General features: G+C 44.0%; 2 protein-coding genes across 9 annotated transcripts in view; both read left to right on the forward strand.

The window, feature by feature from the left end:
• Positions 1 to 22: 22 nt before the first annotated feature.
• On the forward strand, positions 23 to 18,992 carry PSMD9 (proteasome 26S subunit, non-ATPase 9). Of its 2 annotated transcripts, none has more exons than XM_074321493.1 (6): positions 23 to 277; positions 2,887 to 2,989; positions 6,980 to 7,191; positions 8,763 to 8,864; positions 17,437 to 17,522; positions 17,844 to 18,214. In XM_074321493.1, exons 1-6 carry the CDS (start codon positions 140 to 142, stop codon positions 17,869 to 17,871), a joined length of 669 nt encoding a protein of 222 aa, XP_074177594.1. In that variant the 5' UTR covers positions 23 to 139; the 3' UTR covers positions 17,872 to 18,214. The 2 variants fall into 2 exon arrangements, with proteins under 2 accessions (XP_074177594.1, XP_019589619.1); XM_019734060.2 differs by having other exon boundaries at positions 25 to 277; positions 17,434 to 17,522; positions 17,844 to 18,992.
• A 122-nt stretch (positions 18,993 to 19,114) lies between these two features.
• CFAP251 (cilia and flagella associated protein 251) overlaps positions 19,115 to 26,323 on the forward strand; it is a 55,018-nt gene continuing 47,809 nt past the window's right edge. The window contains exons 1-3 of one of the 7 annotated variants that reach the window (XM_074321491.1): positions 19,115 to 19,828; positions 20,783 to 21,156; positions 21,806 to 22,177. In XM_074321491.1, coding sequence (XP_074177592.1) covers positions 20,803 to 21,156; positions 21,806 to 22,177 — 726 coding nt within the window. In that variant the 5' untranslated portion in view covers positions 19,115 to 19,828; positions 20,783 to 20,802. The remainder of the gene's footprint in view (positions 19,829 to 20,782; positions 21,157 to 21,805; positions 22,178 to 26,323) is intronic. The other 6 variants (XM_074321489.1, XM_074321492.1, XM_074321490.1 and 3 more) reach the window with 6 other exon arrangements.

Here is a 26,323-nt window from a genome sequence, read left to right on the forward strand (position 1 = left end):
GACGGAGCCACGCCCCTCACACTTCCCCGCGCTCGCGGCCGGCCGAGGTGTTTTGACCCGCGGGCGGAGCCGTAGCCAGTCTCCTCCCGCGTCTGCGACCGGGAAACCGGGTGTTCAGAATCCCCGGTGGAGGTCCACGATGTCGGAGAAGGAAGAGAAGCCGAGCGCAGGCTTTCCGCAGGCCGGCGCCGTGACAGTCAGCGACATCCAGGAGCTGATACGGCGCAAGGAGGAAATCGAAGCGCAGATCAAGGCCAATTATGACATTCTGGAGAGCGTGAGTGTGGGCTCCGGGTCCCCGGGCGGCGTGGGGCCACCCCAAGGGCTCCGGACTCGGCCCCCGACCCGGGGGGACTGGGAGGCCGGGGCGGCCTCCGCTTGAGCTCTCAGCTGTGGCTCTCGCCCTCCGTGGGAGGCCCTGGCGCCGCACCTGCGGCCTCTGTCGGCCTCGGGCAGTGAGGCAAACAACGTTGAGAACTAAGAACAACATTGATATTCGAGCGAAAGTTTATGGAGCCCTTACTATGTGCTGGGCCCTGTTTTACGTGATTTTCATTGGTGAGCTCATTTAATCGAAGCAGCAACCCTTTGAGGTGAGCTCTGTTATTGCCACCATTTAGGGATGAGGGAACAGGCGTCACTTAACTTAGACCTGCCGCCCGTCACAGAGCTAACAAGTTTGCAGAGGCTGGGTGATTGATAGTCTCCACCATCATCAGTCTTTGTTGAACCTTTACCTGATGGCCTGTGTCTACTAACCACTTTATGTCAGAGCTTTGTAAGCGTTAATGTGTATGTTAAAATTCAGATTCTCATGGTGGGCGGGGCACGCGTGAGCAGATGCTGTGTTTCTGGCGATGCTGATGCTACTGGTCAAAGGACTGAGCTTTGAGTGATAGGTAAGGCTCATTAGCCTTATTATATAAGGAGGAAACGAGGCTCAGAGTGGGGCAGACCCCTGCCTAGGGTTTTGTAGCTGTGAAGTGGCAGTGGTGGGGCTAGTTTCCAGGTCCGTCTGGCTCCCAAACTGATAATTTTTTTCAAGCCACCTAGTAGTGTAAAACCACAAGTCAATTTGCAGAGAAGGGGTAAATTAGTTACATCCTATGTAAGGGCGGATGGAATGCATTTTAGTGGTGGGAGTAAGATAAACTAGCATATGGAGGCCAGGGTACCATTTTACTGAGTGCTGACTATATGACTGATGGGTGCTGGTTAATGAAGGGGAAGTCACTTGCTCAAAGTCACAAAGTGGGGTATAGATCTCAGGCCTGCTGAATCCAGAACCGGTGCTTTCAAACATGCCAGCAATTGTTTTTTAAGTTTTATTGGGGAATATTGGGGAACAGTGTGTTTTTCCAGGACCCATCAGCTCCAAGTCAAGTCTTAGTTTTTTTTCAGTCTAGTTGTAGAGGGTGCAGCTCACTGGCCCATGTGGGAATCGAACCGGCGACCTTGCTGTTAGGAGCACTTCGCTCTAACCTACTGGGCCAACGGGCCGCCCCCCAGCAATTTCTTAAACTTCAGTTACTTTGTACCTAAACAGGACGCTGTATCCATATACTTCCTGTATTGTCATTCCCTTTATGTTTTTCTTTAAATTGACTCACTTTTTTACTTAAATAAATTTATTTGAAAAGGAAATTTTATAATTCTACAGCATGTGAAAAAATGAGACTCTTTTCCCTTAAATGTAAGGTATAAAAATGCATAACAAGGTGATCCATCCAAATGTCCATCAACTGATGAATAGATAAATAAAATGTGGTCTGTCCATACAATGGGATATTATTCAATAAAAGGAATGAAGTGCTGACACGCTACAACATACATGAAGCTTGAAAACATGGTGCTATAGAGTTCATTACAAAAGACCACATATTTTATGATTCCATTTATATGACATATTCAGAATATAGGCAAATCTGTAGACAGAAAGTAGCGTAGTGGTTGCTGGGGCTGAGGGGAGGGAGTTTTTGCTAATTGGGTCCGCTAATGGGTCCAGTGATTGCTAATGGGTCCGGAGTTTCTTTTGTGCACCATGCTCTGACTTACGTAGGAAAAGACTTTAAAATGCTCAAATGAACGTATTGTTTCAAATAGGGAATACATTCTCATGGTCAGAATTCAAAGTCTAGCCGGTTAGCTCAGTTGGTTAGAGCACGGTGCTCTTAACAAGGTTGTGGGTTCGATCCCCATATGGACCACTGTGAGCTGCGCCCTCCACAACTAGCTTGAAACAACTACTTGACTTGGAGCTGATGGGTCCTGGAAAACCACACTTAAAAATAAATAAAAGTTTAAAAAAATTCAAAGTCTACTAAGGGATGTAAAAAGAAAAGTCTGTCTCCCTGTCCTCTGCGCTCCCCGCCCCTCCCCCACCCCATTCCTCTACCCAGGTGGGTGATATCAGTGTATCCTCCCTGGGGTGAAAGCCCCTTTGAGAGCCCTTTTTATATTCAGAGGAACCAAAGTCCTGCCACAGCAGGGTGCTTTTAGGGATTTTCACAGCCCTCCAGCTTCCAAGGTCACCAGCCAGGTGTCAGCTGCCTGTAGGAAGGAGGGTTTGGAGGAGTCCAAGGGGCCGCTGGCCTTGGGGTTGTTGCTCAAAGAAGCCTTTGGTTTTATTGGCACAGTTCTAACTTCAAAAAAAGGAGAATGATTCATGCATTACTTGTGTTATTAAAAGTTAACATATAGTGCCCCCCTCAGAGGGTGTTTGTGAGAGGATGTGGGCAAAGAACCTGGTCTGTGCTAAGTGGTCAATATATGGCAGCTTTCGTCACTGTCCCCTTTGTTAGGATTGCGAAGGAAAAGAGGCTGGGGAAAGAGGTCTTGAGGACTTCATACCTGTGCAGTCTTTTTAACCACTTTCCTTCCCTCCAGCAAAAAGATATTGGGATGAACCAGCCGCTGGTGGACTGCGAGGGCTACCCCCGCTCCGACGTGGACCTGTACCAAGTCCGGACTGCCAGGCACAACATCGTCTGTGAGTGACCCTCAGGGGATATCTCCCACCTCGCAGGAGAGGACATTAAGGCACAGAAATGAAATCACCACTCTTCCATGTTATCTGCTTCCCTGTCTTCTGCCTGGATGGGATTATCTCGTTCCATATATATGGTTTCATTGGTCATTTTGTTTTTAAGAACTTTACTTCATTGTGGAAACTTTATTGAAATAATCGTAGAAGCCCAAGTCAAATATTGTTTACCATTCTAATCAGATCAATTCTGTGATAGGAAATATGTTTAGCTGTTAATGATAGTGACAGACAGGAACAGAGGGAGAGTAGAGGTTGGGTCTTGTATTAGTTTTCTGTTTCTGCTGTAACAAGTGACCACAAACTTAGTGGCTTACAATGTCACACATTTGTTACCTTACAGTTCTGGAGGTGAGACATCCAAGTGGGTCTCGCAGGGCTTAGATCAAGGTGTCAGGCAGGGCTGTGTTCCTTCTGGAGGTTCTAGGGGACAGCCTGTTCCCTTGCTTTTAGAGGCTGCCCACATTCCTGGGCTCATGGCCCCTTCCATCTTCAAAGCCAGCAATTGCATCTCTCCAACCTCTGATTCTGTCATCACATCTCTTTCTCTCACCCTCTGCCTCCCTCTTTCCCTTATAAAGACCCTTGTGATTGCATTGGGCCCACCCCCTGGGTAATCCAGGGTACTCTCTCTGGCTCAGGGGCCTGAACTTAATTGCATCTACAAAGTCCCCTTTGCCATGTAAAGTAACACAGTCACAGGTTCTGGGGTTCAGGACATCTTTGTGGGGCCACTGTTCACCTTGCCACAGGGAGCCAACCAGCAGTCCCCCACCAAGTCATATTAGAAGGGAATTTATCGTCTACATTTTCCACTTAATGACTTCTGTTACCTCTTTGAATCTTGACTCCATCTGCAGCATGTTTTGGTACAAGGTCGTGCTTCTCAATGAGGGTGCAAGTACCCTCGGGTGGGATACAGCTTAAGATGCCAAAAGTTCCTTAAGAGCCACAGTATGATCATAGGACTTCTTAGAGCATGACTTTTCCTTGAAGATTTGGGGAAAAGAAGCATGCCATTTTCACATTAAAACAAATAGGAAGATACAGAGTAAGGAAAAACCATTTTAAGATGATCAGACTGGAGGGAACTTTGGGGCTTTTGGCTTAAACCTTAGACGCTGCAGGGATGCAGCCCCTTTGGCTTGGCTAGTTTGGAGGGTTCTGGAGAACATTTGAGAGGCTCTAGCTCACAGTGTGAGGGAGGGTACGACTTGTTTTTTTCCAAATGGTTAGCTTGAGGTCCCAACACCATTTATTATTATTATTTTTTTAACTTAAAAATTTTTTTTTGAGGTTTGGGTTATTTTTAATTTCTTATTTTATCTTATTTATTTGTTAATTTATTTTTTTTTTACATTGGGGAATATTGGGGAACATTGTGTTTTTCCAGGACCCATCAATCAGTTCCATGTCAAGTCATTGTTCTGGTTTTTTTTTCAATCTAATTGTGGTTGGCGCAGCTCACTGGACCATATGGGAATCAAACTGGCGACCTTGGTGTTATGAGCACTGTGCTCTAACTACTGAGCAACCGGCCGCCCCTAAATTTTTAAAATTAAATTTATTGGAGTAACATTGGTTCATAACATATAAGTTTCAGGTGTACAATTTTATAATACAATACCTGTACACTCCATTGTGTGCTCACTGCCCAAAGTCTTGTCTCCTTCCGTCACCATATATTTGTCCCCCTTTACCCTCTTCGTTCTCTCCCCACACCCTCTTCCCCTCTGGTAACCGCCATTCTGTTGTCTGTGTTTATGAGTTTGTTTTATTTGTTCTTTTCTTGCTTTCTGTTTTGTATCCCACATATGAGTGAAATCATACAGTTCTTGTCCGCTTCCGTCTGGCTTATTTCACTTAGCATCGTGCTCTCCAGGTCCATCCACGTCTAACATCATGTGTTGAATAGTCCGTTCTTTCTCCATTCATTTGAAACACTACCAGTATTACATATTGAATCTTTCGACATGCTTACATCTTTCTGGGCTTTTGGCCCTGTTCTGTTCACTCTAACTTTGGGTGCTAATATTGCACTGTCTTATGACTTTAATATACTTAAGAATCTGGCTGAGCAATTCCTTCTTATAGGTCTTCTTTTGAAAAACTATTCTCACAAGTTTATTTCATTTTTAAAGCTAGACTTTATTTTTTAGAACAGTTTTAGATTTGCAGTAAAATGGGAAAAATAATACAGAGGTCCCATATACTCTATACCCAGTCCTTCCTATTTTTAATATCTTATATTTAGTATACTGCATTTATTACAGTTGTAAGTTTGATTTTGAAATATGCCTCGGAAACTTCTTCTTCTTTTTTTTTTTTTTTTTAGATTTTTATTGGGGAAGGGGAACAGGACTTTATTGGGGAACAGTGTGTACTTCCAGGACTTTTTTCCAAGTCAAGTTGTTGTCCTTTCAATCTTAGTTGTAGAGGGCGCAGCTCAGCTCCAGGTCCAGTTGCCATTGCTAGTTGCAGGAGGCACAGCCATCCCTTGTGGGAGTTGAGGAGTTGAACCTGCAACCTTGTGGTTGAGAGGACGCGCTCCAACCAACTGAGCCATCCGGGAGGCAGCTCAGCTCAAGGTGCCGTGTTCAATCTTTAGTTGCAGGGGGCGGAGCCCACCATCCCTTGCGGGACTCGAGGAGTTGAACCGGCAACCTTGTGGTTGAGAGCCCACTGGCCCATGTGGGAATCAAACTGGCAGCCTTTGGAGTTAGGAGCACGGAGCTCCAACCGCCTGAACCACCGGGCCGGCCCTCGGAAACATTTTGTCCAGGAAAAGTTTTTTTTTGTATTCTGATTTGAACTGCAACATATTGTAAATAAAGTCGTTTCATTTTCCAAAGCTGTAGGTCGAGTCCAGGCATTTTGAAGGTTCTGGGGCTCCTCATGGAGCTTATCACCCTGGGAGAGGGGGTTCTTTTCCAGTCAGAGAGTGACCGTATGTTACGCACTGATACCACTTTAAGTCTTCTTGCGCTGGTATATGTCTCCATTTACTCAAACCTGGGTTCTTTTCTCTCGTCTGCTCCTGTGGGTTGAGTACTGGAGTCCCATTATGCCTGAGGGCCTCACCTGTGCTCCAAAGTGCTGGGGGCAGTGGAACCAGGTCAGGTAGCCATGCATGCCCATGGTGGAAGGCACCTGGAAAGTGTGAAAGTCTGGGACCCACGGATGCTAGTTATGGGTTGGCGGGCACTGCTGGTCAGCTCAGGCCTCTGAAAGTCGTCAAGGGAACTGGAATCCACAGCAGTACAGGAAGTGGCTTTAGGTGGAAAGAAATCATCAAAATGCCAACCACTGCTGGACCGGCCTGCAGAGAGGACTTATTTGACTGGACAGTGGTTCACAGCATTTTGAATTAGCCATCAATTCTGAAAAACTCAAGGATTTCACCCCCAAACTCCTAATGTCCAGCCTTTTCCTTGTTACTTCTCCGAGACTGAACGTCCCCAGCCGTGTATGAGTAGATGCAGGCATCATTTTTACCCCTGGAGGCATTCAGAGAAAAGTGCAACCTTGCCCGTTTCATTCATTCGTGTGACTCCCACACTTGCCCCTTGTGCGCATCGGAGCTTGTGGCCATGGAACGTTCCTTACTTCTGCTCGCCCTTCAGGTCTCAGCTGAAACGGTGCTGCCTTCGGGAAGCCTTCCCTGATCTCCTAGACGAGCAAGATGAGGTCCCCTGGCAGGCTCGGCCCTCGTTGCAGTCCTCAGCTGTAATTATGGGAATTCCTTGTTCCCTGGCTCTTTTCCTTGCTAGACATGAGCCTTATGGAGGTAGCTCCTCTGTGGTGCCCACACATTGGTCCTCAGCCTCCAGCTGCACGTCTGGCACACAGTCAGCACTCGTTAAATATTCAGTGAATGAGTGGGAGTCCCGTGTCCTCGGCCGTCTGCCTGGCCCTGATACGCTCTTCTCCTTCCAGGCTTGCAGAACGATCACAAGGCAGTGATGAAGCAGGTGGAGGACGCCCTGCACCAGCTGCATGCTCGCGACAAGGAGAAGCAGGCCCGGGACATGGCTGAGGCCCACGAAGAGGCTGTGAGCTGCAACCTGGGCCAGAGCCAGGCCCTCGCCCCACCTCAGGCCTTCGCCAAAGTGAACAGCATCAGCCCTGGCTCCCCCGCCAGCCTCGCGGTGAGCCAGGGCCCAGCCACCGAAATTTGCACCCAGAGGGCGCTGTAGGTCAGGCAGCTTAGGGTGGCGGTGCAGTGGGGAGGACCCTGGAAAGACAGCCCCACGCTGTCTCCATGCTGCGCTTGACTTCACTTACTCATTCAGCAAACACCAAGGCCTGCTGGAGGCCCAGCCCCGTGCCAGGGCCAGGGTTTCGGAAAGGCCCCTGCTGCACATCAAATTGGTCAGGGAGAGGCCTGGACACAAGGTAGGAGGTGACAAATGTCCCAAGAGAGGGAAAGAGGGTCTCTTCCGGAGGCCCATTTTAGCCGGGCACTGAGTAATAGACAACAGCTGCCATTTACTAAACCCTTGCTCTCCACCAAGTGTCCTGCCAAATGAGTTCTACATCTTGCCCGGTGTATTTTAAGAAGTTTTAAACAGCTTTATTGAGATATAATTCACATACCGTAAAATTTACCCATTTAAAATACACAATTCTGTGGCTTTTAGTGTTTTCACAGAGTTGTGCCTCCATCACCACAGTCAATTTAAGAGCATTTTCATCATCCTAAAAAGAAACCCTTTACCGATTAGTCATTCCCCCCAGCCCCCACCTCCCCCAGCACCAACCAATGTGCTTTCTGTCTCTGAATTGCCTATTGGGACATTTCACATGTGTGGAATCATACAATATGTGGTCCTTTATGTCTGGCTTCTTCCACTTGGCATCGTGTTTTCAAGGTTCAACCATGTGGGAGCATGTGTGTCTATTTTCATTCCTTTTTTTTTTATCTGAGTAATAATCCATTGATGGATAGACCATCTTTTATGTATCCATCAGTTAATGGACATTTTGGTTTCCACTTTTTGGCTATTATGAATGATGCTACTGTGAACGTCATGTACAAGTAGTGATGTGGGTGTGCATTTAATATTTAATCCCTTGGCCACCTTCTGCGGTAGGGACTACCTTTTACCCCATTTCACCCATGAAGACGGGCCTCAGAGACATGGCTGCTAAGAGGTAGAGCTGGGCCCTGCATTTAGGTCCCGCCAGTCCGATTTATGATCACAAGACTAAGTTAGACACAAGCTCTATGCTGTTCCCTGCTGAAGCCACAGCATGTAGCTCACTGCTGTCGTCTGCCCATGACAAAGGGATGAATGGATTGTGGTCTGTGTTCTTAGAACGAAAGGGTCTGCTTGTTTGGGGCTTCTAGGGCAAACTTGTGTACATTCTGATCCCTGGACGACATAGGCCCAGACTGGCCTGCCTGCCTCTTCTTGCCTTTGAACCTTCTTGCCCCTGAATGAGAGCAGCATTCGGCTTTTCCCCACATATCTCAAGGTACAACTGGGCAGACCTGGCCACCTTCTATTACATCTGCCCTGGGAAGATCCCCCCTGGAGGAGGTGGCCCAATTATCCACCACCCCTTCCTGGATGAGCTGTCTAAATCCCTGACCTCTGCGCCTGCCATTTTCCCTTGTAGAAAGCAAGCTCTTGACCTTGACATTAAATTGGGCATAGAAGGGTAAAGAACACCAGAAGCATATTTAATCTAGCCTGGTTTTTACTTCTCTCTGTAGGGTCTGCAAGTGGATGACGAGATTGTGGAGTTTGGCTCCGTAAACACCCAAAACTTCCAGTCACTACAAAACATTGGCAATGTGGTACAGCACAGCGAGGGGGTGAGTAGGGGGTTACGGACGTGACTCTAGAACTGTCAGGGCCAGGAAACGTTGACGGAGCCCTTGACTGCTGCCTTCAAAGTGCTGTTGCTCAGGCACAGTCCCCATTCATGGCCTCCGCACTTGCTGTTCCCTCTGCCTAGAATGCTTTTCCTCCCTTATGTCCCTCATCTCACTCCCTGACCTCCCTCATCTTGTACAAGTGACACCCTCTCAGTGAGGCCTTTCTAGCCACCCTATCTAAAATACCCCTCTCCTACTTCTGTCCCTGATTTATTTAACAGTGTTTCTTAGAGACCTTTGTACTGTGGCATATGCCTCACTTTTTCACTGCTGCATAGTACTCCACGATGTGAATGGACTGCAATTTGTCTGTCCATTGCCGTAGTGGTGGACGTATGGGTAATTTCCAATTTTACGGCAGTATGAACAGCCATGCATGCTTGTTCACGACTGTGCACACACATGGCATCTTGTTTTAATTTGTATTTTCCTGATTACCAGTGAGGTTGAGAATTATTTTTTTTATGTTTTCACTGATGTTTATGTTTTCAGTTCTGTGAATTGTTGGTTTATATTTTTTCCCATTTTTTTCTACTGGGTTATTTGTCCTATTTAAAAATCGATTTGTAGGAATTTGGTATATATTCTAGATATTAAACCCTTGCCTGTTTACATTCTGCATGATTCTCCTGGTTAGTGGCTTGTCTTTTAACTTTGTTTATGGTGCCTTCGATTATTTGAGAGGTTTTTTTTTTTTTTTTAATTAGACATCCATTTTGTTGAATTTATTTATATTACAGGGTTTTTCCCTGTCAAAACCACACCTAATGATTTAAATAAATATGGGGCAATACATGGTAACTCAGTACTCTTCAAACAGCAATGTATTAAAACTCGATTCGTGTGCACTTTGACAATTTCAGTCCTTAAAAACATAATAAGAGTTGGAATTCAAAATCAATTATAGCTTCCAACTTGGTGGCATAGTATGTCGTTAAATAACATTTCCACCTAATCATCTTATCTAATTTTTCAGTAATGTAACCTCAATAAAAGTTTTTTTGGCAAAGATTCATACATTGCGGGAGAAATATGGGGCTCAAAGTCCACGGAAATTATTTACTAAAGGTTTTGGTTCCCAAATGTTTCCTTCAGTTTAACCAATAATTCCGGGGTTTTCTTGTGCCCACTTGAGTCCTGCTTGATTGTGCGGGTCATCCAGATGTAACGCATCGGAAGGCAGGCGTCGGGCCTGTGTCCCTGCATCCCTGCTAGAAGACACCGCCATTTCCACAGTGACACCTTCATCACTGTACGTGTATGAAAGTTTAAAATTCTGATATTGTCAGAATTCACCAGTTGTTTGCTTTATGGCTTCTGCATCTGCTTAAAGAAGTTCTTCTAGTACTTTTATTTTTATTTATTTATTTTTTTAAAGATTTTATTGGGGGACAGTGTGTACTTCCAGGACTTTTTCCAAGTCAAGTTGTCCTTTCAATCTTAGTGTGAAGGGCGCAGTTCAGCTCCAGGTCCAGTTGCCATTGTTAGTTGCAGGGGGCACAGCCCACCATCCCTGTGGGAGTTGAACTGGCAACCTTGTGGTCGAGAGCATGCGCTCCAACCAACTGAGCCATCTGGCACTGGCCCACGTGGGAATCAAACCAGCAGCCTTCCGCGTTAGGAGCATAGAGCTCCAACTGCCTGAGCCACCGGGCCGGCCTGTTTTGTTTTTTGTTTTTCTTTATGCCATGACCTTGACATTAAATTGTTTACATTAAATTGGAGTTTATTTTTTACAACAGTTTTATGTGGTATGATTCACATACCGTACAGTTCACCCATTAAAGTGCGTAATTCAGTGGTTTTTAGTGTGTTCATAGAGTGTGCATCCGTCACCACAGTCAATTTTAGAACATTTTCATCACCCTGAAAAGAAGCCTCATACCCATTAGCAGTCATTCCCGATTCCCTCCATCCCACCAACCCCAGGGAAGCACTAAACTGCTTTCTGTCTCTATGGATTTGGTTATTCTGGACATTTCATATAAATGGGATGACCCGACAATATGTGGTATTTTGTGACTAACTTCTTGCACTTAGCATAATGTTTTCAAAATGCATCCATGTTGTGGCGTGTATCAGTGCTTTGCTCCTTTTTGTGGCTGAATAATATCCCGTTGTGTGGACAGACCACGTTTTACTTATCCCCTCATCAGTTGATGAACATTTAGGTTGTTTCTACCTTTTTGGTTATTATGAGTAGTACTGCTAGGAACATTCATGTACAATTTCTTGTGTGGACATTTGTTGTTACTTCTCTTGAGTATATTCCTCATCTGGAATTAATTTCTGAGAATGCTATGAGGTAGGGCACCAGACTTTCCCCCCCCCCCCAAGGATAGTTGTTGTCCCCCAACCATTTATTGAACAGTTAATACTTTACCCACCCAGTTGCCACCTCTGTGACATATCAAATTCCTGTATGTGGGATTCTTTATTCTGTTCCCTTGGTCTGTTTTTTCTGAACCTTTCTGGAACACACCTATTTGTTCTTCGTCTATGTCCCTTTATCCCTTTACCATAAAGGGTGTGTTATTTTTCTATTGGTGAGTTAAAAAAAAAAAAAATCACCCCCAAAATTATCAGCTTAAAACAACGAACATTTACATCTAATACTTTCTGAGGGTTGGGCATCCAGGAGTGTTTTGTAGCTGGGTGGTCCTGGCTTAGCGTCTCATGAGTTTGCCGTCAACATGTTGGCAGGGGCTCTAGTCATCTGGGGGCTTCACTGAGGTGAAAAAAATCTGCTTCCGAGATGCCTCACTCACGTGGCTGTTGGCAGGAGGCTTCACGTGCTCCTCACAGGGGCTGCTTGCTGCTCCCCCAACATGGCAGTGGGCTTTCTCCAGAGTGTTCAGAGGAGGCCACAGTGTGGTCTTTGCCCCAGTCTTTGAAGACGCCCGTTTTCACTTCCAGTTTATTCTGTTCTTTGAAGTGATTCATTAAGTTCAGCCTGTGCTCAAAGGGAGGTGAATTCACCTTTACCTCCCGAAGGAAGGACTATCAAAGAATTTATGGCCATATTCCAAAACCACCACACAGGGTTCCTATTGTCTCCTTGCTCAGCTAGCACTTGTCCAGTTTCTTTAAGCTTTTCATTGTGTTGCCATCTCTCATCTTTGCAGTCCCCTTTCCCACTTTGTTTATTTATCCTTGTGGTATCATGCCTTTGTTATCTTTTTACTGTTCCATCATCATTTTGGTAAGGTTTCTAGAGGTAGCGCAGATGTAAGTTCATTATGTTATGTCTACCCAAAGTCTCTCTCTAGTTTTCATTCTTTTTTTTCTCAGCCTTCCTAGTGTGTTATGGTTTATACATGTCTCTTATATATCTTGAGTCACATATTTTAAACTTTGCAGTTGTTGCAGCTCACTGTTGCTGGTTTGTTTTGTAAATAGGTCCTTTTTTTTTTCTGTAGGAGGTAATACATACACATGGTAAAAACAGAACCAAAGGCCATAGAATGAGAAATCTCTCTCTCCTTCGAGTCCATGTTTTCTCCTTCAGAAATGGCTGCTTGGCAGCTGTGTGGCCACACCAGCGTATATACCGTGTTTCCCCGAAAATAAGACCTAGCTGCACAATCAGCTCTAATGCATCTTTTGGAGCAAAAATTAATATAAGACCCAGTCTTATTTTACTATAATATAAGACTGGGTTTTATATAATATAATATATAATATAATCATACATATAATATAATATTGGGTCTTATATTAATTTTTGCTCCAAAAGATGCATTAGAGCTGATTGTCCAGCTAGGTCTTAGTTTCGGGGAAACAGTGTAGTGACTGGTGGTTTTTATTAAGGTGTCATTTATCTATAGCAAAATTTACCCTTCTCAGTGTATAGTACTGTGAATTTTGACAAACATATATAGACAGGTAACTGCTACCATAATGAAGATACAGAGCAGTTCCATCGTCCCCCCCAAAATAGCTTCATATCCTTTTGTGGTTAAGCCTTTCCCAGCCCCACTCCAGGACGACCACTCATCTGTGTGCCATCCCTATCGTTTCACCTTTTCCAGAATGTCATGTAAATGGGACCGCACAGTATTTATAGCCTTTGAAGTCTGGCTTCTTTCACTCCGCATTATACACCCGAGGTTCTTCCATGTTGGTGTGTGTATCCACTCCTTTTCATGGCTGAGTAGATGAATCCCAGATTGTTTATCCATTTACCAGTGAGGGACATTTAGGTTGTTTCCAGTTTTTGGTGATTACATAATAGCTACTGGGTTTTAATGTCTTTCTAGTTAAATATATTCTTAGGCTCCTTACAGGTCTATAAATCCTTTTTTACTGATTGGTATACTTGGCGTATAACATTAGTTATAATTGACATTAGTTATAAATAACATTAGTTATAATTAACATTAGTTTCAAGTGTATGACAAAATGACTTGATATTTGCATCTATTATGAAATGATCACCACAGTAAGTCTAGTTAACATCCATCACCATACATAGATGCAAAAATGTTTTTTCTTGTGATGAAAACTTTTAAGATTTACTCTTAGCAGCTTTCAAATATGCAGTACAGTATTATCTAGTGTACAGTGTGGTAACTATAGTTAATACTGTATAAATCAGTCTTTACTAAAGTAGTTATTAAGCATTTTTTAGCAACAGAAACTTTTCTTCAAATGAAATTTCCCTGGGGAATTCCAATATATCAACAGATAAAAGCTGAGCTGCGGGGAGGGCCTGGCGGGGCTGGGGGGGCTTCATCTCCTCAGGGCCCTGGGGCCTCCTGGAGCCAGAGCCCAGCTTGAGATTCAGCAGTCCAAGTTTCCATGATATGCTCTGTGAATTAAAAAAATAATGAAACAAAAACCCCCACAGCATTGTATTGTTAGACATTGAGGTAATTTCCAATTTTGTGGAAACCTGGACATTAACACTCTTGTAGACAAATCTGTTTCTTTAGATAACTTTCTAAAGGTGAGTTTCTGGATCAAATACATATATTTTCTTTTTTTTCAAATGCATGTATTTTCAAAGGGAAAATGTCTTAAAATTTAAAAAATAGTCTATTATAAAAATAATGCATATTTTATTCAGGTATGAAAAGGAATGGAGTACTGATACGCTATAATACAGGTGACCCTGGAAAGGATTTGTGCTAAGTGCAAGAAGCCAGACACAAAGGGCCACATATTTTAGAATTCCATTTATGTGAAATGTCCAGAATAGGAAAAGCAATCGAGACAGAAAGTAGATTAGTGGCAGCCAGGTGCTGGGGGAGGAGGGATGGGGAGTGACTGCTGATGGGGATGGGGTTTCTTTTTGTGTGATGAAAATGTTCCGGAATTAGATAGTGGTGATGGTTGTACAAATCTCTGAATATATAAAACCCACTGAATTGTATACTTTAAAATGATGAATTTTATTGTATGTTGATTATATCTCAATAGTAATGCATATTTAGTGTAAAAAAACTACAGTGTAAATTGTTCAAAGTAAGAATAAAAGTCCTGGATCTCCTTCCTGTAGTAGTAATACTTTCTCTGCTCTATGGGAGTCCTGGGCAAGATGCGGGTGCTATAATGGGGAGCAAAACAGATAAACAGAGGGTCCTTGCCTTGGAAGCACTTTGGTGGGGAGACAAGCACTAATCAAATAATCACAGATACATAATTAATTATACACTGTGATGAGTGTGAAGAAGGAAATGTTCAACGGAGCTAGGAGAGCAAATAGTGGCGTCCTGATTTACTTCAGAGTTGAAGGAGAATGTTCGTAGGATGTGACCCCTAAGTGTATACAAGTTTATCAAGGCGGGGAGACTGGCAAGGAGAGGGGCCTTCTGGCAGGTCATGGCCTGAGGTGGGAAGACCAAAGAAGGCTGGTTGGAACCTTTTTTCCTGAGGGGCAGTTGGGAGCCATGCACACTCCCAAGCTGGAGAGTAACATGTAAACAGCTCTGTGTCTTGAAAAAATTTCTTGGGTGCTAGGTAGAGAACTGATTGGAGGGCTGACAGTTTTAGCAGCCCAGTCAAACGATGATGGTAGCTTTGACGAACGGGCTGAGGGTGGAAGGCAGTGGGCAAGTCAGAGGGACATTTAGGATGTAAAATAGATAGTATGACAGCCTGTGTCAAGGACGACCTCTGTGTTTCTACTTGCCCAGGGCTATTTTTTCCAGAACTGGAAGCACATCAGTGTATCCCTCACACATTTTCTCAGTGTGGATGTATATGTCTATAGTGGTTGCTTTTTTAACAAAAAGACACAAACAAGACCCACTCTTCATACTTTTCTGGATTTTATCCCCACTTTGAATGGATTTCCCCATTGGTGTGCGTCTGTCTTCATGTTTCATTGCTTGGTTTGCTATCTATATGTAGCCAGCCCCCCCACCCCCCACTGGGCATTTCAGCTGTGTCCAATGTTTGGCCATTGAACAAAGGTGTAGTGAATATTTTTGTCTTAAGTGAAGGTTTTTGACAGAGAGATTTCTAGAAGTAGAATTACTGGGTCAAAGGCAATGTACATTTACACATTTTTTTTTTAAATAATTTTTATTTTTCAATTACACTTTACATACTACTCTACCATCTTGACTGGAAGCCCAACATTTACAGATTTGATAAACATTGTCAAGCTTCCTCCAGAAAACTTGCATTCACATTTTCTCAAGCAGTTTATGTGAGTGTTTATTTCTTGACCCCCCCACCCCCAGCTGTGTTATTGTCAGTCTTTGATTCTTTGACAATCTAGGTGAAAAATGGCGTTTTTTAATTTTTTTCATGCTTTTTTTTTTTTTTTTCAGATTCAGAGATTACATTGATAGATCTCTGATAACTTAGGAAAACTGTGGTAAAATGTACATAACAAAATTTACCAATTTAACCATTTTTAAGTATACGTTTCTCTGGCATTTAGTTCATTCACATTGTTCTACAACCATCTCCACTATCCAGCTCCAGAATTTTTTCGTCTTCCCAAACTGAAACTCTGTACTTAAACACTAACTCGCATTCACCTCTCGCCAAGCTTCTGGCAACCACTAATCTACTTTCTGTCTGTGAAGTTGCTCTAGGTACCCCCATCAGTGGAATCATACAATATTTGTCCTTTCGTGACTAGTGTATATCACGTTGCATAAGGTCTTTGTGGTCTAGCCATGTGGTCGCATGTGTCAGAATTTCCTTTTCAAGGCTGAATAATATTCTGTTGTATGGATAGACCACATTTTGTTTATCCATTCTGTTGATGGACACTTGGTTTGCTTCTACCCTTTAGCTACTGTGAATACTGCTGCAGTGAACGTGGGTGTGCAAATACCTGTTTGAGTCCCTACTTTCAGTTCTTTGGGTACATGCCCAGACATGTAATTGCAGGATTCTATGGCAATTCTATTTTCAATTTTTGGAGGAACTGCCATATTGTATTCCACAGCGGCTGTACCATTTTATAGTCACACCAACAGTGCACGAGGGTTCCAATTTCTCCACATCCTTGCCAACACTTACTGTTTTCTGATTTTCTGATAGTAGCCATCATAATGGATGTGTAGTGATACTTCATTGTGGTTTTGATTCGCATTTCCCTAATGATTAGTGATGTGGAGTGTCTTTTCATGAGCTTATTGGCTATTTGTTTCTCTTATTTGGAGAAATGTCTAAGTTCTTTGCTTCTTTTTTAACTGGGTTGTTAGTTGTTGAGTTTTGTAGGAGTTCTTTATTCTGTACATTAATCCCTTATCAGATGATTTGCAAATATTTTCTGCTGTTCTGTGGGTTGCTTTTTTCACTCTGTTGATAGTGTCCTTTGATGCACAAAAGTTTTAAATTTTGATGCATCTTGTTTTAACTCGTAATTTTCTTCGGTATCTATTCTACCTAGTTTAATTTGTTTTAATTCAAGTAATACACATGGTAAAAAATTAATGGTATAGAAAGATAGAAAAGTAAATGTTAAAAAAAAGAAAAAGTAGAAGTTATCTTCTCTTACTCCAAACTACTAGTCCTTCTCTCTCTTGGAAGTAACCACTGTTAACAGTTTTCTTGTTTATCTCCCCGAAAACTTTTTATGCACCAAGCCACACATATGTCATTTTAGAAAATATATTGTAATCAGTTTATACTTTGCTGGTTTTATTTTGTTTTTACTAAAACCGCTTCATTCACTATACTGTATTTGAACAAATACCTTATTTGAAGATATTTTGGATGTTTTCAGTATTTGAATTTATAAACAGTCCTGGAATGAACACTTACTTCATATATCATCTTGTACTTTTGCAAATTATATCTTGTATACACCATTGAAAGATTTTTTTTGCAGGGGACATGTTTCTGCAAGAGGATGGTACTGATTTGTAGCCCCACTGGCTGCCCCAAAAGTTCAATATCCACCACACTTATTTTAAGGGTTATGCTTAAAATAAGCATCCTTACCAATCTGATGGGCAAAAAACAGGATCTCAGCATTTTAGCATGAATCTCTTTGAATGATAAGGAAATTGAACATAAAATGAGATTGTTTTCCTTTCAGAAGCCCCTGAATGTGACAGTGATCCGCAGAGGGGAGAAACACCAGCTTAGACTTGTCCCAACACGCTGGGCGGGAAAAGGCCTGCTGGGGTGAAGTATCTGTTTCTGTTCATTCACACTGCAGTGTCAGTTGTGTGTTTGTTAGACATAAAGCTGCAGGGAGGAGGGAGGTCATTGGGAAATGATGGGAATCCCTAGCTTGCCCATAGAACTCATGATAAATCCTTGTGGCGGGAATGAAATTGCAGGTATGGAGGTGGAGGGAGCCCTGGTCTCTGGTTCTTTCATTAACTGGGCATTTGCTTTAAAAGAAGGAAAGAATGGGGGTAAAAAGCTCAGAAGGGCTCACCTTCTGATCTTCCTGAATGACGTCACCAAACTTAAGCCGATCCTTTTCTTTTTTTCTTCCAGCTGCAACATTATTCCTTTGCAAAGATGATTGTCCCTGAGGAACAGGAACAGGAGAGCATCTTCCCCTGCCTTGGACTTGGGTCTAGTGGGGTTTCCTCCTCCTCTCCCTGAAGCTTAAGGACCTGGAAGAGTCTGGAAGCTGAACTTCTAGATGATGGAAATGCTGTGGCCTCCCAGTGTAATCTCTTGGGATTTAAGGCACTGTTAAAAACTTGATCGGTGTTTAGCATCTTTTGCAGATTAGGCCATGGCCTTATATGGGAATCCTCTGATTGTGGGCAAGTGGGCCGGAGTTATTCTGGGAGGTGCTGTTGTGACTTTATTCTTTTAGGAGTTATTTCCCCCAAATAAACACAGGTTTATAATGCTGATAGGACCATGTTATCACCCCAACTGAATTTCATATGAACATCTCAGACCAGGAGTTAGAACACCCTTACAGAAAGTTGGGTTGAACAAACCAACAATTGTGCCAAAGTCCAATTTGACCAACAGCATTTTAGGAATATCATCTTTTAGTGAATGGGGTTTCCAGACACTCTGGCTGCCCCAACATCATCTGCACTACGGCATTGCTGCTCTGGATACAGAAATTGCATCCTCAGCAGTTGGACTTCCAGGGCCAGAATTACTCCCTATAGGAATAGGGAAACCCAAGCAGCTCAGCGAGGTGTCAGCTTTTTTTACATAACCCATTAACAGGCAACAAGCTCTCTTCACTTCTAGAATAAAAAAGTCTGCAAATTAGCTTCTAATTTGACTTTTTTATAATTGAATCTCCTTGTCAGGCCCTCAGATCAGCACTATTTTGTAACTAGTTCGTGCAGACCACTCTCTCTTTCAGAGACCTGGCACCTTCTGCGGAGGCATGCCTGTGTGTGTTCCTTGGGACTGGATTTCTTTGGGGTGACTACACATACTCGCTTGTCCTGAAGAGTCGGTATTGGGGTGTGCTTCCAGCCATGGGTTCTCACGCTCAGCTGGAACGCCTTCCTGTGAGTGTGCTCCCCAGACGGTCATATATCCACATCTGTCCTCCACATGCTGTGTTTACTAATGTTTGCTGTTTAAATTGTGTTCTAATTCCAAGTATTTTCCAATCTCTTTTTATAAGACTTAGATGATAATAAACACAGCTTGTCCCATCCAGTTTATCCCTTTTTTTTCCTTGAGATGTGTGCATGTGCATATTCATCAGTCAGCACTGGAGCACGGGGGTTAGAGAGAATCATACCCATTCTCTTAAACCAATAGCAGCAGTCTTCTGCATCAGTGCCTTTGGCTGGTTTCCTGCCGGTCTCCCTCCCTTTGGAAACCACAGGATGGCCAGTGTGCCCTCTTCTGCGAAGGTCAGTTTGAGGTAGAATGATCCTAATAGCCAAACTGGTTTTGCAGAAACGTTTTGTGATAAGTACAGCAAGATAATGTAACCTATATAATACTTCATCCCAGCTAGCTAAAATTCGCTGCACAACATGTAGTGCCCCGGTGAGAAGGTGTGGATAGATGTGTGCAGCATGTATGAGACCCGGAAATTTTGCTTTCTTTTGGCAAAGAGAATTTTATCAAAACGGTTCATACTTCTTCACTTAATCTTGTTAAGACTTCAGAAAGTCAAAATTGCTAGTATTGGCCACTGGAGCTTCTCAGGGGATGTCGCGCTTGGTTTAAAGTGGGTGGAAAGAAAGAGAAGGGTGAGATCAGGAAAGCCAATTTCGCCGCCAGAGTAGCCGCGGCGCCTCTCCCTTCCGGACCAGCAGGGGGCGCGCCGGCCCCGCTCGCTGCTGCTCTCTGGGCACGTGACTTCCGTCCAGTCCAGTCTCCGCTTTACGGTTTGTCGCCCGCAGCGGCAGCGGTTACCATGGGGACGGGCGGGTGGCAACCGTAACTAGGGAGTCCCTCGAAGAGAGCGGCAGCAGCTGGAGGCGGAGGGGTCCAGGCCGCAGAACGACCCTGACCTATAAGGACCTGGGTGGGCGCGCTCTGTGAGTTAGGGGCAAAGATCACGGGGTCCGGGAGGAGTGCCCAGCAAAGCCAGGGCCTGGTGCCTCCCGGGGGCCGCTTACTCCAGCCGGGCAGTCGGGGCCTGGGGCGGCCCCAGGGAGACCTGAGCTGGAGCAAAGGGCGCTGCCTGGTCTTTGTGCACTGCGCCGACCCGCACACCTGCCGCCGCTCCCCTAAAGCCCCTGCATCACGATTCACTGGCAAAGTTTGGCAGTCGGAGGAGGCTCCGTGCTAGCGGCTCTAGACTTGAAATCAGTTTTTGAGGTGGAAGAACTGAGTGTCAGAGAGATCTGCTTCTTCCTAGTTGTGTCATCTTGAAAAAGTCACTTCAACTCTCAGAGCCTCAAATTAAGTTTGCTTAAGGAATAAATAAGAGAATATGTTAAAAGGCTTTTAAACTTTTTAAACAATTGCTACCATTTCTCAAGCACTATACTGCAACGGTGTTGAGTATTTTACATCTGTCATCTCAAAATTTCAGGTTATCATTTCTATTTTGCCTGTGAGCAAATTTAGACTCTGAGGACTAAAGTGACTTGCCCAGCATCACAGAGCAGGTGAGCAGTGGACCTGGGATGCTAGGAGAGGCTGATTGCAAAGTCCAAGCTTTTAACCACTAAGCCACATTGCTTCTTCCCTTAGTCCAGTTAGAATCGTCGCTACTACCTGGGTTATACATTTTGCTGCCTGTGGGAATAGGAATATATTTTAAATAATTAAAGGGCTCTAAAGTTATTCCTAGAAAGATGAGAGGCCCTGGGATCAATTATGTTTTCAAGATTTGAGACAGGCTTTCTCAGGAGGATGACACTCTTTGTATTCCCGTGGAAAGGAACCAGAGGTGGTATTGCACAATTCATTGATAGGTTAATGCACCAAGGAATCAAAATGGGAAACAGAGGGCCCTGCTGACTATTATGGTCAAATTTCTCTAGAGGAAACTCAACAGAGAAGAATGTCAGATGCAGAGGAAAACCCCCTAGGAGAAACAGAAGAAGATGGAGAAACAGAAATGGAAGAAGAAGAAGATCCAAATTATTATGCAGAGGTAGAAAGTATGCAACAGGAACCAAACGAAGATGACACAGTAGCATGGAGAGACTCTCAGGAGGAGGGGGAGGAGAAAGAGAGGAAGGAGGAGCCTGTCAGAGAAGAAACAGTGGACAGGGCTGGAGCAGCACAGGAGGAAGTGGCTGCAGAAGTCCAAGAAGAAACCACAGTGAAGCCCCAAGACGTCACCGAAACCGTGGTCAGTTTGAAGAGACTTACGTTGACTGATCCCCAGTCAGTCATGTCAGAAACTTCTCCAGTAAGTAGTAATTGTCGTTCGTTCATTCATAATCATTAATTGAGTGCTTACTATATGCCAGGCTACGGGGATACAAAACCAAATAGGATGCAGTTCATTCTCTTAAGGAGTTCTAGGGTGTGCGGGGAGGCAGACCCATAACCGAACACTATAAAACAATATGCTAAGAGCAGAGATTGAGGGATGCATTGGAGATATTTTCAGGAAAGGACAACTTAACCCAGCTTGGAGGATGGTCAGGAAATCTTCCGGGTGGAGGTATGTACCAGAGCTGGCTTAAAGGGCTGGTGGGGATTAACTGGTGTGTACTTGCCTTAGAACAGTCAATGCGATAATAGTAATGTAAGCTTCCTAGAGACTCTCCCTGGCCCAAGGAAAAGTACCACTCTGTCACTGGTCAGTCGTTTGGAGACCACCAGTGACACTTAGAGGAATGATTTTACTATTGTGGGTCTGCTGCTAGTTGGCCAGGAATAAACCTGACACGCCCATGATTCATGTTATTTAAGTACAAAATGTCCCAGGCTCCTTTTTAAAACACTTCATAATTCCAGTCAGAGGCTAACTGGCAGATTAGGAAAAGATAGGAGAGAATGTAGCAGCATGTACTGTATTTGGAATCACAATCTCCTTTTATTTCTTTTTTAAGAAAACCCATGGTGGTGGTGAGTCAAAACATTCATTACTGTCAGAGCTGTCAAGCAGCCTGAGCTCACAATTAGAATTGCTTGATTTGGAGCTACCCAGTTCTAAGGAACAGCCGATGAGTTCCCCCGAATCGCAGTCCTCTGGCGAGCTCGGGGACGACACTGACCATGTGCCCCAAGATGAACTGGGACAAGAAAGGAGAGACTTGGAACCAGAAAAGGGGGAAACGAGACAAGAAAAAAGAGTATCCTACTTAACTGAGGAAAAAAAGGAAGGCCAGCCCGAAGCCGACATCCCAAAGGACTCACTGGTGTCTACCACCACCGAGGACATTTTGTTTCAAAAGGCTGAGAGTGCCAGCGTGTGCCCCTTGGTAAGTGTAACATGCTTTTGTATTTCCCCCAGCGCTTTGAGAGTATTGTGAAATGGGAATTTTGTGCATATGGGGAAAAATACCACCAAAAAGAGCCTTTTTAAACTAATAATAATAGACTTGTGTCTTTTAAAGTTCCGTTAAGAGCTCTGCCTGGACACAGGTGACAATACAGGCATGAGCGCTGCATCTGGGTCCAATGTGTTGCTCAGCAGGCAGGATATGCCGGATGTAGTTTGTGGGTTGCACAGGGTGCTGTTTTTTGTGGGAGACTCAAAATCCATCTCTCCCTCTCCCTCCCCTCCCCTCCTCGCATTCTGTTTCTCTCTCTCATTATAATACGCTTCCTCCATTCCACCAATTCCTTCCATTTCCCTCCTCACCTCTTCTGCCTTAACTGGCTTGATACCTTTACAGGCTCCCAAAACCCTTACTCGCTCCTAAAACTATCCATTCCCAGATGGACCAGAAAGTGAAAGGTATGGAAAAGTGAAGCCACTGAGAAAAGCACCAGGCAGTCCAGAGGCATCTGCCTTTGCTGCCACTGACAATATTCTAGGAGGCACCATCTGCGAGGAGTAAAAATATTATCATTTACCCAGGAAAGGAAGAGGAGGCTTCCCCCCCTTCTTCCTCCATCTGCTATTTGCTGAAGATTGTTTCCTAGGATTCATCTCCTTTTTTGTCTCCTTTTTTCCCTGTAGATTGGTGCTTTTGGAAGATCTGGACGTGACTGACTGTATATAAATTACTTAGTGTTGTTCCTAATACATACTGAGCGCTGGGCGATGTTAACTAGATGGTGGTGATGTTGATGGGAAAATGCCTACTGGGAAGTGCAAAGCAGGTAGATTTGGCTACTCTGAGCAGTGAAGTTACAGGTGAAAGCTTGCAATTGCTCAGCCCGAAAGAAAGAGTAGTTGAGTGTTAGAGCCCGCGAAGACTTTGTCTTGAGTAGCCAGCTAACAAGAAATCCGGGACTATCACTAATGAGAGCAAATGATCTTTGTGTCAAGGCCCCAGTTATCTGGACTTGACAAAAGCCGCTGCCCAGGTTTGGGTCCCCTGTTAGCCTTGCACTCACTGCAGAACCCAAACTTTCCTAGACTGTCTCCTTTTGCAAATGTGTGTAGCTCTTTGGAACACCTTTCTGTTCCCTTTCCTTTGCCTGTATTGTTTTTCTTTCTGTTAAAATTAATGTGTTATTTATAAAAAATTAAAGGCAAAGATTTCTCTTCATGCACTACCACCCCCACCCTAGTCCCTTTCTCTGTGCATGTACAAATGTGTTATCTGTGTGCTCGTGTGCACACACACCCCACACATTTAGTTTAGTTTTTTACCAGTGAGATATTATGCATTTCTGCAAAATATTTTCCCACTTAATATGTTTTGGAGGATCCACTTCCTCATTTTATCTTTTTTTTTTTTGTAAGAGCCATGGTTTTTTTTAAAATTTTATTGGGGAATATTGGGGAACAGTGTGTTTCTCCAGGTCCCATCAGCTCCAAGTCGTCCTTCAATCTAGTTGTGGAGGGCGCAGCTCAGCTCCAAGCTTGGAGCTCAGCTCCAAGTCCATTTTCAGTCTTTAGTTGCAGGGGGCACAGCTCACCATTCCATGTGGGAATTAATTGAACTGGCAACCTTGTTGTTGAGAGCTCGCGCTCTAAGCAATTGAGCCATCCAGCCGCGCCTCCAGAAGCTCAGCAACAGCCCATTGTCTTCAATCTAGTTGTGAAGGGTGCAGCTCACATGGCCCATGTGGGAATCAAACCGGCAACCCTGTTGTTCAGAGCTCGAGCTGTAACCAACTGAGCCATCCGGCCACCCCACTTCCTCATTTTAAATTCAGTGGTTTTCCTTATTGATGGCCATTTGTGTTGCTTCAAATTTCTTGTTCTCGGGCCGGCCCGTGGCTCAGGTGGTTAGAGCTCCATGCTCCTAATTCCGAAGGCTGCCGGTTCGATTCCCACATGGGCCAGTGGGCTCTCAACCACAAGGTTGCCAGTTCAACTCCTCGAGTCCCACAAGAGATGGTGGGCTCCGCCCCTGCAACTAAGATTGAACACGGCACCTTGAGCTGAGCTGCCGCAGAGCTCCCGGATGGCTCAGTTGGTTGGAGTGCGTCCTCTCAACCACAAGATTGCCTGTTAGACTCCCGCAAGGGATGGTGGGCTGTGCCCCCTGCAACTAGAAACGGCAACTGGACCTGGAGCTGAGCTGCACCCTCCACAACTAAGATTGAAAGGACAACAACTTGACTTGGAAAAAAGGCATGGAAGTACACACTGTTCCCCAGTAAAGTCCTGTTACCCTTCCCCAATAAAATCTTTAAAAAAAAAAAATTTCTTGTTCTCACCAAAGATGCTTCAGTGAGTGTGGTCCTCCATCTCTGTTTGTGTCTGCAGCATCCTACTTTTCCTTTGGGGTCCCCTGCCTTATCCCAAACGTCTGTAATAACTCACAGTGCTCATGGTAAATAAGCAGAAGCGTTGATACCATCTTCAGCCAAGAAATAAGATATCACACAAGGTCTGACAATTAAATTTGCGAACTTGTTGCACCGATGTTGCTACCTTTTTTGACCCCAGAGGGATTATTCATTATGAATTTGTACCAAGTGGACAAATAGTTAACCAAGTTTACTATTTGGAAGTGCTGAAAATGCTGCGTGAAAAAGTTAGACAACTTTTCGCCATCAATTCATGGCTCTTGCATCACGACGTTGCACCAGTCCAGACAGCACTGTCTGTGAGGGAGGTTTTAGCCAGTAAACAAATAACTGTTAGAACTCCCTCCCTACTCACCTGATCTGGCCCCCAATGACTTTTTTCTTTACTCGGAGACAAAGGAAAGACTGAAAGGAAGACATTTTGATGACATTTTCAGGACATCAAGGGTAATATGACAGCTCTGATGGCCTTTCCAGAAAGAGTTCCAAAATTGCTTTGAAGGGTGGACCAGGCGCTGGCGTCAGTGCACAGCTTCCCAAGGGGAGGACTTCGAAGGTGACCGTAGTGACATTCAGCAGTGGGGTATGTAGCACTTTTTCTAGGATGAGTTCGCGAACTTAATTGTCCAACCTTGTACATTTATGAGAAGAAATCGTATGACCATCAGATATAGTGAAATCTGCTTTTGATGACAAAGTTCTGTGTTCACCACGTTTTAGAAAAAGATTGATGTAAGAGGTGGCTTGCTCCATGGTCACTCACCGTGGATGTTAAAACGGGTGCAAAATGCAGTGACTGACACTGTACGATTTCAGTTCATGTGGTGGAACTTGAGGAAGGAAGTTCTGTTACGACTGAGGGAAGTCAGCCCAGTGTTGACCTTGGAAGAGTTGTTTTACCTGGAGACGGGAGTCGAGTTAGGAATGTTTTCTTTTTATAACTAACTTGTTAAATGGCGAAATAAATTTCCAGGATGGATAAAATGCTTTTAGGATTAGCAACTTTCCAAAAGAACAATCTCATTTGAAGAAATTGACTTTCAGGAACCAGCTGTATATTAAATAGTTCTGTTCCTAGAAGTTGCCGCTTGAGACAATTCAGATTCCATAATTCTACCACTCACACCCACACAGTAAAAGACCTACATGCAAATACAAATCATATTTATATTTATCTGAGCAGATGGAAACAGGAGAGAATGGGAAACGAAGGATGTAGGAGAAAATGGCCACATTGCCCTCCATCTCTGTCTTGGGAGAAATACATGGTATTTCCCTTTAACCTTATGAGTATTGTTCAGAGGAAACTCACCAGGATTTCGTTTCTATACTTCAATGTAACTCACTGGTTTTTAGTAACTGATCATTTAGCCATCACTTTAAGCACCGCCACATTTGGTTAATTGGCATCAGTTGATTTTTAAACTAGACTTTACTTTTTTGAGCAGTTTTAGGCTTATAGAAAAGTTGAACGAAAGTACTGAGAGTTCCCATATATTCCCTTGTGCGTCCTCTACCCCGACTTTCCCCTTCTTTTAATATCTTGCATTAGTGTGAGTCATTTGTTATAGTTGAGCCGAAATGCACACATTATTATTGACTGCAATCCATAGTCTGTCTGCCTTAGGGGCCCCTCTTGGTGTTGTACCTTCACTGGTCTCTGACAAACGTGTAATGGCATGTATCCAGCAGGG

Source organism: Rhinolophus sinicus, linkage group LG16 (assembly GCF_036562045.2).
Source record: "Rhinolophus sinicus isolate RSC01 linkage group LG16, ASM3656204v1, whole genome shotgun sequence".
Lineage (NCBI taxonomy): Eukaryota > Metazoa > Chordata > Mammalia > Chiroptera > Rhinolophidae > Rhinolophus > Rhinolophus sinicus.

Coding starts and splice junctions, on each gene's coding strand:
- PSMD9 (XM_019734060.2), top strand. CDS start 140: ATGTCGGAGAAGGAAGAGAAGCCGAGCGCAGGCTTTCCGCAGGCCGGC. Junction 2,990..6,979: donor TGCCAGGCACAACATCGTCT/GTGAGTGACCCT, acceptor TTCTCCTTCCAG/GCTTGCAGAACGATCACAAG. Junction 17,523..17,843: donor GCGGGAAAAGGCCTGCTGGG/GTGAAGTATCTG, acceptor TTTTTCTTCCAG/CTGCAACATTATTCCTTTGC.